This window comes from Oncorhynchus mykiss, chromosome 9 (assembly GCF_057628025.1).
Source record: "Oncorhynchus mykiss isolate SJ-2025 chromosome 9, ASM5762802v1, whole genome shotgun sequence".
NCBI classification, from domain to species: Eukaryota; Metazoa; Chordata; class Actinopteri; order Salmoniformes; family Salmonidae; genus Oncorhynchus; species Oncorhynchus mykiss.
Genome location: NC_143030.1, coordinates 10,923,542 through 10,933,567, shown reverse-complemented (window position 1 = coordinate 10,933,567; position 10,026 = coordinate 10,923,542). Strand labels below are relative to the sequence as shown.

Below are 10,026 nucleotides of genomic sequence, written 5' to 3'. Positions count from 1 at the left end.
AAGTCATCAATTCTGGCTAAACCCCGCCCATTTCTACAATGAATCTTCTTAAAATCCCATTTTAAGCCTAACGTTAACCCTAGCCTGAACCACCCTGCTAACCTTATGCAAACCTTACATTTAAGACTTAAAAAAAAAAATGTTATAATTTTTAATTTTTATGATAGCCATTTTGACATTGTGGCTGTGGTAACTAGTAACAACCTGTTCGCTCGGGCTTTTTCCGGTATCGGGCTTTTTCCGGTATCGGGCTCGATTGTGTGCATTAGGCTCCATTTGCTAGTGCCACTCGGGCGCAGCTCGTTCGTTGACACTCAAACCCTGTTGCCAATTTAATCGATTTATTATTATTTTTTAAACAACTTGATTTCTTCAGCGGCTCTCACGGAAATAAACACCGTATTCAGGGATCGGACCGCGCAGGGCTGCAGTGCAGCATTTGAAACGACCTTTATTAAAATCACGAAGACGGGAAGCGATTTCCGTGGATTTATAAATATGTTGTAGATTTTGTTTAGTTGCTAGATAACTAGCTGACTATCCACAAGTGTACATGGACTAATCAACCGTTTCTGATTTCCTTGCTAAGTAGCACACTAACGTTTCATTAGGCCAGGTGGTGGTTTAGTTAACCGGCTATTGGAGAATAACGTCGAGTTTCTATTTTTATAATCAACGGTGCTGGCTAGCCCCGAATGCTTTATTTATATATATATATATATATATTTAACGGTATATACGTCGGGTCGAGCGTAGGGCTAACTTGGCCTGAAGTTGAAGTCCTCGGGTTTTTTATTTTTTAACAACAACCCCCACCCCCCATTAACGTTACCTGGTGAGATTTCCGTTAAACGTTAGTTGTCATTGAATGGGACAAAATCTGGCTGTAGACTTTGACACTGATAAACTTTCACTTAGGATGTGTGCTTCCTCATATGTAGCCACTACTAGCCGACGGTAATGTGTTGTTTTTTAAACATTTTATTAACGCGAACTGTAGCTGTTGTTGTCTAGCTAGACAACTCCTAGCTAATGCTGGTGGCTAGCCATCTGAGACCTATCTGCTAGCCGTGTGTTACCGGTAGAAATAGTAATACCCAGGGGGTTCAAACGGTTGAACTCTGGACCCCCCCCCCCCCCCGTTTCCCTGTGTTGACATGGGAAACATGTACGACTGAAGGACTCAACTTGTTGATCACACTGTGTGTGTGTCTAACACACAGATAGCTAGTAGACGGTGTTTATTTTATTTTTATTATTTGTTTTACCACTGCTAGCTAAATGAACACAAGATCCTGAAACTATATTCGTCTTCCCTCTCGACACTTATTTTCTACAACATCCCTGAAAATGTCGGCCAGGACGCCATTGTTGGCCGTCATTGAAAATTCGTCAGGTGGCCAGGTAAGATTTTTTTGTTGTTGTTGCTAATGCTATCAATCTACCCAGAACAATCGGTGCTAAAACTCTCTTAACTACATTTTTTTTGTCAACTAACATTTAGCTAGAAAACAAACTATCCTCTCCAGCTAACGTCAAACACAGTAGCTTGTTTCTTTATGCTCCTTGCTTGGCAATGAACTGCGTGTGACCAGCACTGTGTGAGTGCGGTTCTGTGACTAGCCAAGCCAACTGGCATTGATCCAGACTGATTGTTTTGGCTATGTAAACTTGTTTTTATTTTACCATCAACCGAGAAATCAAATTGGTATCCAACTCCTACACTCACTCATTCTGGTGTTCCCAACCTGAAACCCAATTGAGGTTGCTGTTTAGATTGTCATTTCATATATATATATATGTGTGTGTGTGTGTGTGTGTGTGTGTATATATATATATATATATATATATATATATATATATATATATATATATATATATGTGTGTGTGTGTGTGTATATATGTGTGTGTGTGTATGTATATGTATATATATATATATATATATATGTCATTTCATGTCCTTTTGTACTGGCACAGAAATAGAATAACAAACTACACTAGTATGTGGATACCCCTTCAAATTAGTAGATTTTGATATTTCAGCCACACCCGTTGCTGACAGGTGTATAACATCGAGCACACAGCCATGAAATCTCCATAGACAAACATTGGCAGTAGAAGGGCCTTACTGGAGAGCTCTTTGACTTTCAGCGTGGCACAATTATAGGATGCTACCGTTCCAACAAGTCAGTTTGTCAAATTTCTGCCCTGCTAGAGCTGCCCCGGTCAACTTTAAGTGCTGTTATTATGAAGTGTAAGTGTCTAGGAGCAACAACGGCTCAGCTGCGAAGTGGTAGACCACACAAGCTCACATAACGGGACCACAGAGTGCTGGAGCGTCTGACGTCCTTGGTTACAATACTCACTACCGAGTTCCAAACTGCCTCTGGAAGCAACGTCAGCACAATTACTAAAAGTTGGGAGCTTCATAAAACAGGTTTCCACGGTTTAGGCTCGGCCCCATAATTCCAGTGAAGGGAAATACAGCGTTTATGACATTCTAGATGATTCTGTGCTTCCAACCGTTTGGGGGAGGCTCTTTCCTGTTTTAGCACGACAATACCTCCGTTCACAAAGCGAGGTCCATACACGAATGGTTTGTCGAGATCAGTGTGGAAGAACTTGACTGGCCTGCACAGAGCCCTGACCTCAACCCTATCAAACATCTTTGGGATGAATCTGAATGCTCTTGCGGCTGAATGAGAGCAAGTCCCCCACATCAAGCCTTCCCAGAAGAGGTGGAGGCTGTTCAAGTAGCAAAGAGTAGACCAACTCCATATTAATGCCCATGATTTTGGAATGCGATCTTCGAGCATTTGTCCACATACTTTTAGTCATGTAGTGTATGTAATTATTGATAGTAATTCTAGTTCTATGGGTATTGATATGTCACTGCAATGTATATTCTTTAGATGAAACTCTTAATAGGAATGCTGTGTTGTAAACCTCCTAGCTAGGCTAGCTGTTTACTTTGTGACCATTGTCCTAGACGGTTGATCATGACTGAATATTGATCTTTTACCACCCATTTTTAACCAGCTATCTGTCATAATCAAATTACAGTATGTTCATTCATTATTATTATTATTATTATTATAGGTTGTCATAACATCCCATAATAACACACCAAGCCACTTTGTTGGCATTAACAGTTGTCTGTTTTTCCTGTGCCTTCCAGTTCCCCTGGCTGTGTGTTCAGAGGCTAGTTTAAACCAGTAAGCTAAGCTGGGTCATGTTCATCAGTGTACACCATTTTCAACAACGTTTTATTTTTTTCCTAATGGAAAAGGGGAAGTCCAGAAAGATTCCTCCCTGTTTTCAGTCAGTTTTCTTCTGTTTGGTGCCTGATGAATACTACCCTGGTCCTTGGATTTCTGCTTCTGGTGTTGTGGGGACTTGCCCTGTTGTGATGTCACTCCCTCCCACTGGCCCACCTGGCTCAGGTGACTCGAGCTGCAGAGAACACTGGCTGCCTGGGCTGGAAATGGCACGAAGCTGTGCTGTCAGCTCAGCCGATGAACTCGCTCAACACGAGCACGCTCGCCCGCGCACGCACGGGTTCAAATTCCATCCAGGAAGGAAGGAGGTTTTCAATTTGAGCCGTCGGTTGGCCACGTCTGAAACGAACTACACAGCATTTTAGTATGGAAGGGACAGCCAGGTCCTCAATATTACAGGGTCTGTCCCAATGGCCACTTTCCTCTATAATGTACTGCTTTTGTGCAGAGGGTCGATAAGACTTTTGGCAAGTAGTGCACCGTATATCAAATCACATTTTATTGGTCACATACACATTTAGCAGATGTTATTGCGGGTGTAGCGAAAATGCTTATCTTTCTAGCTCCAACAGTGCAGTAATATCTAACAATTTCACAATACACACAAATTCTTAATTCCTTTCCGTTACTTTAGATGTGTAAATATTTGGACGAGCGATGTTGCCGGGTGTCTTTTGGGACGTAACCAGGGAGTTGGGCTGATGGTGGTGGGGTCATGGAGGGGTTTAGCACGCTAGAATCTGGCCTTTTTTTATAGTAGCTATACAAAAACAGATTAACAGTGTGTGTCACTGGTTCTCTCGTCGTTTCCGGGGACATGATTTGTCATTTAGTCATAGCCCTCAGTGATTGGCTTGGCATCCAGGGTGTGTTACCCAAACAGGTAATGTCTTCCTGGGTGGAATTTGAACGTGTGTGTCGCTCCTTCCGTGCGTGTTATTGATTGTTGGTGCGATGACTAGCACAAAGGTAAAGTGAATGCAGATGTCTGCGAAGGTCGAAGTGCGAATAGTGAAACTCATATCAGCTTCTTAGTGTCATGACCAAACTGAGCTTGTTTTCTCAGGGCAGCCATTGATATCAATTGGGGAGCAGCCAGAATGGCAGAGTAGATACTTAGTTTCAGTCTCAAACGGCTCCCTATTCCTTATCTAGGGCACTACCTTTGACCAGAGCATTGTGGGCCTTGGTCTAAAGTAGTGCTCTATCAGGGGGGGGTTGCGTTAACGCAGGAATTGTTTTTCACGAGAACTATATATATATATATAATGCATAAGATACTGTATCTAGCTTAGTTTTGTAAATGCGGAACCTAAAATGCTTTGTTTTTGTATTTCAAGCACGGCATCAGATTAATTTTGTGCTTCAGTTGCGCTGATCTACTCGGATGACAATTCACGAAAAGGGCATGACTGTCGTGACTTCTCTGCTACTTTTTTTTCAGTTGTAGCCTACAAAAAAATACTTAAAAAAAAAAAAACTTATAATACGCAGGTTTGAATGGTTTAAAACGCAGGTTTTTTGTTGATGGTTTGTTTTGAAAACGGAGGTTGCAGAACTGTAACGTGACCTCTGGCTCTATATAGGGAACAGAGTGCGTATTCCAAATGGCACTATCTATACAAGTGAGTGATTCTAGCCAATCATGTCTGAGGAAAATGATGCAATATTTTAAGCTTTGTATCAGGCTGCATAATGGGTCCCCCCCCCCCCCCCCCCCATACACACTTGGGATTATTCTCTTTCTGGCTGTGGCTCTATTTAGAGATGGCCCTCTGAGCTCACAGGTTGGACACACTGGAGCCCTGCAGTGTGACACATGCTATGACATCGTGTCAAACACGGTCCTAAGTGTCGGGCACCTGGTGTACGGTAACATTCAGAAAGTATTCAGACCCCTTCCCCTTTTTCCCACATTTTGTTACGTTACAGCCTTATTCTAAAAGTATCCCCCCCCCCATCAGTCTACACACAATACACCATAATGACAAAGCGAAAAACGTTTATAAAAAAAAATGTGCAATGTGTAATTCGACAATGATTACTTCAAGTGTAGAGTGCAGGCCGCTAGACTAACTTACCAATCAAAACAGTTGTTTGCTGACGTAGGCTAATTGAGCGACTGACATGAGAGAGATACTACAACCATGTTTAGAAATTGTACTATGCTAACACTGAACAGTAAGTTGAGGTAAAAAATAGCAGTTTTTATTTTTCCATCCCTGCTTTACTGTGTGTGTGTGTGTGTGTTGGGGATGGACATTTGTCATTATTTCACCATTTGAATAATATTTTTGTGTGTATATAGTTTTTAAAAATTTTTTTAAAAAAAAACATGCCTTGGACTCTAATCAGAATGATGCAAATGCACATGCAGAGGTTGCCAACAGAAAGAGAAGTCTGATTTTTCACCTTGATAGAACAGATTCTGTTACCAGAAGTGTTTTGCGTTGTTCTTTGTCAGGTCTTGGTGAAACCCTGTTCGGTGTGAGCCTGTAATTGCTTTTTGAAGTGGCGGGAAATAATGTACTGTTGTTAAATCAAACCTTTTTTATTGTCAAAATAGCCCCCCCCCCCCCCCCCCAACAAATCAAGTTTTTTATTTGTCACACACACGGTTAGCAGATGTTAATGCGAGTGTAGCGAAATGCTTGTGCTTCTAGTTCCGACAGTAATAACCAACGAGTAATCTAACCTAACAATTCCACAACCGCTACCTTTTTTATAATCACACAAGTGTTAAGGGATAAAGAATATGTACATAAAGATATATGAATGAGTGATGGTACCGAACGGCATAGGCAAGATGCAGTAGATGGTATCAAGTACAGTATATACATATGAGATGAGTGATGTACAACAATGAACAAGCATTTGAATACTAACCTCAGTCTGGATATATCTGGATATTTGATTAACTGTGCCCATCCCTACTGTGTGAGTCTTTTCACGTCCATTCGTGCCCTTTCACCTACAAACTCAGTTTAGGGCTAACCCTGACCCCTCCACAGCATCACATAACACACGGGCTAGTGGCTGCAGTGAGTCTGCTTGGGAAACACTTCACATCAGATGACATGACCCTGGCTTGTAATAGACCCTTCGCAAAGTTTTCAGCAACCAATGGAGAGCAGCTGTCGTCGGACGAGCTCACGTTTTAAATCGCTTGAAGGTCAATGTGGAAATACAGGGTTTTATAAACAGCATAAAGTAATTCCTGAAACACAGAGCCTGTTGCTGGAGTCAGTTTTGAATCTGAAATTATACTTTTGTTAGCTTGTTCTCATTGACCATTAGCTAGCTAGCAAGCCACTTAGTAGAACTTACATTCTGAGAAAATATGTTAGGTAGCTAAGTGTAGCAAAGACCACAGTATTGCGGGTATTAGCTCATATCCCACTTAAGGTCTTATTCAGGATAAGCTTTATGCTTGTACCTTTGATATCCCTCATGAGTATCCCTGTGTCATTTTAATAAATTTATTATTCCAAATTTGAACTTCATATGGGTTAAATTAAATAGGAAATGAAGTATGAACACCGAGTATAACCTCTCACATGTGGGCTGGCAGGTAGCCTAGTGGTTAGAGCGTTGGGCCAGTAACCGAAAGGTTGCTAGATTGAATCCCCGAGCTGACAAGGTAAAAAAAAATCTGTTGTTCTGCCCCTGAACAAGGCAGTTAACCCACTGTTCCTAGACCAGTTAACCCACTGTTCCTAGACCAGTTAACCCACTGTTCCTAGACCAGTTAACCCACTGTTCCCCGGTAGGCCGTCATTGAAAATAAGAATTGGTTTTTAACTGAAAAGAATGACATGTAGAGCAATATTAACTCGTGCAGAATTATGCATTTCTTGCAGTAAAATGATACAACAAATGTACGTTTTTGTCATGGTAACAGGAGTGGAAATTATTTATTTCAGCGTCGCTTGAGAAAATGTGACTACGTGTGTACTCTTCAACACTTGTTTTGCAAGTTGGTCTCATTTTTATCAGAGAAAGCTTTTTTATTTCCTTAAAACTGGTTGAACTGATGCCATTTTTGCACTGGATTTATCTTACCACTGTTGTTGTCTGTTTCGTTTAGGGCCTGGGGAGAAAACGCAACTTAACCGAGAGTTAACTAGATTACTAATGTGTTCCTTCTACTGATGGAAGACATTTATTCTGATGAGCACTACTTTATTTAGTCATCTAGGACAACAAGCTATGACAGAAGATAAGCTGCATGTATCTAACTATAGTAACAATTGAGTATCTCAGAATAATGATGGGATATTGGTGTTGTCGTAACCATGGTCACTGTTATCAATACAACTCCCATCAGCTGTCGACATCATCAGGATCCAATTTGAGAGCACCAGTTAGCTCCAAAAGGGGTTGTGGTTTTGACTGCATGCTGACAGTGAATTCAGAGCCATTCAGTGGCTACACGACAAACACAATTTTCCCAGATCTCCACAAAGTAATTGTAATGACAGTCCACCACAACATACGCCAACGTTTCCAGATTAGCAAGGGCTAGGTCTGTGTTTTTTTAAATTCATTGTGGTTTAGAAACTGTTTTGAGATCCTTGCGAGAGGATTTCTCCAGTGGTTGAATTGGGTTTCTGGGGGGAAAATGTTTAACCTTATCAAGGGGGGTTGACGAGTCAAGTAATAGGGCTAAGTCTGTTATTTGTTTGGCATTTTGTTTGTTTACTTATTCTAATATGAGACATGATGGCCAGACGAGAGCAAAGTTTTTCAAACAGAAATGATAGTCGAGACCTACTCCCTATTGGGGGTAAAGAGATATACAGTGTATTCAGACCCCTTCTATTTTTCAGCATTTTGTTACGTTAAAGCCTTATTCTAAAATATTGATTAAATATCCCCCCCCCTAATCAATCTACAGCATAACACAATAACCCATAATGACAAAGTGGAAAGGCACACCTGGCATCATCCCTATGGTGAAACATGGTGATGGCAACATTATGCCGTGGGGATGTTTCTCAGCGGCAGGGACTGGGAGACTAGTCAGGATTGAGGGAAAGATGAACGAAGCAAAGTACAGAGAGATCCTTGATTAATCTGCTTCAGAGCGCTAAGGACCTCAGACTAGAGCGACGGTTCACCTTCCAACAGGACAACGATCCTAAGCACACAGCCAAGACAACGCAGGAGTGGCTTCGGGACAAGTCTCGGTCCTTGAGTGGCCCAGCCAGAGCCTGGACTTGAACCCGATCTCTCATTTCTGGAGAGACGTGACAATAACTGAATACTTATGAAAATGGGGTATTTCAGTTTTATTTTTAATACATTTACAAAAATGTCTTAACCTGTTTTTGCGATGTCATTATGGGGTTTTGTGATGTCATTATGGGGTTTTGCCAGGTCATTATGGGGTATTATGTGTGTAGATTGAGGGGGGAACAATTTAATCCAGTTTAGAATAAGGCTGTAATGTAACACAATGTGGAGAAAGTTAACTATAAAACCAACCTCTGCAGCTGCCTAGTCTGCTTTGACTAGGACACACACACACACACACACACACACACACAGCCATTTACTCACACTCACTGGCAGTACAGGTAGACTAAGTCTATTCCAGGCTCAACAACAGAGTCGTATCCATTTACAAATGGATGAAAAATAATGAAAAATAATTAACATATTCATTTTAAAAAGTGCTTTTCATTACAATTAGAATCTAAGTTGCTTTTAAATCCACAAACAATTTAACAAAACAAATGTAGGGATCTTGACAATTGGTTTTCCACGGTTTTGGATGATAGGCAGTTCCGAAAGGTAGTATCGATCTTGAGAGGCCGCGTAGATGGTACCGCCAGGCGGGAAAGTCCAGACTTCCCACGGAGACAAGCCACGGAGCTCTTCATCGGGCACCTCGTCGTCTTTGATAGTCACAGCTCAGGTAGGCTGGATCTTCCACTACTGAAATGTAGCACCCACCTGTGTGATGCTTTGGTGACTGGAGAAGCACCAGTAAGACCTCAACTGGGGAGTGGTTCAGACAAGCCCCCTACAAAGTGAGCCTCTGTATCGTGTCACGGTGCAGTCCACTTCCCTTTAGGAACTGGGGCAGGGGGGCCAAAAGCCTTGAAAATAACGGGCATCCCCATTCAAGTTGGTAATGATGTCATAATGGGTGGACTGGTGGCCATAGCGACTGTACCCATAGGAGCAAAATAGGTTTAAATTTTGTGCTGTGATTTGTTGACTCAACTGACATCATACAGTACATTCCATTGCATGAGCCACATCAGTTAACATTTATACATCAGGTACCCCCTCCCTGGCAAACCCTCGACCCAGGGACCACTGTCATACATTAGCAAAAATAAATCAAAATTAATCCCAATGTCTTGTTTTATCATCAGGTGAATAATAATGACAGGGGAAAATGATCAACAATTAATAGATTTGGTAGCTTGTTTTTTTTTCTCCATTTTCACCTCCCTGCATTATAATTGGAAGAGGAAGTGTAAACTGTAACAGCCTATTAGCTAGAAAGCTAACTCTAAATACATTTTCACTGAGAGCAGCTGTTGAGCTGGTTAAACAAAGGTGAGCCCTGCGTTTATTTCCAAGTCAAAAAAGCTTACCAGCAGTCAGCGGCACTAGTCTCAATGGAAGCCTAGTGCTTTTTCAAAGCCTGTCAGATACTCCAGTGAGTGTTGCTTCAATGTTAGGAGTTGAGATTTAATTTGACATCATTAAAGATGCAGTACCGTTGCGGACC

General features: G+C 41.5%; 1 protein-coding gene across 1 annotated transcript in view; it reads left to right on the top strand.

Annotated features, from left to right (window-relative positions):
- The first annotated feature begins 223 nt into the window (after nt 1–223).
- Nucleotides 224–10,026, top strand: part of mark2b (MAP/microtubule affinity-regulating kinase 2b) — a 91,002-nt gene continuing 81,199 nt past the window's right edge. The window contains 1 exon segment of the mRNA XM_090183407.1: nt 224–1,404. Coding sequence (XP_090039533.1) covers nt 1,351–1,404 — 54 coding nt within the window. The 5' untranslated portion in view covers nt 224–1,350.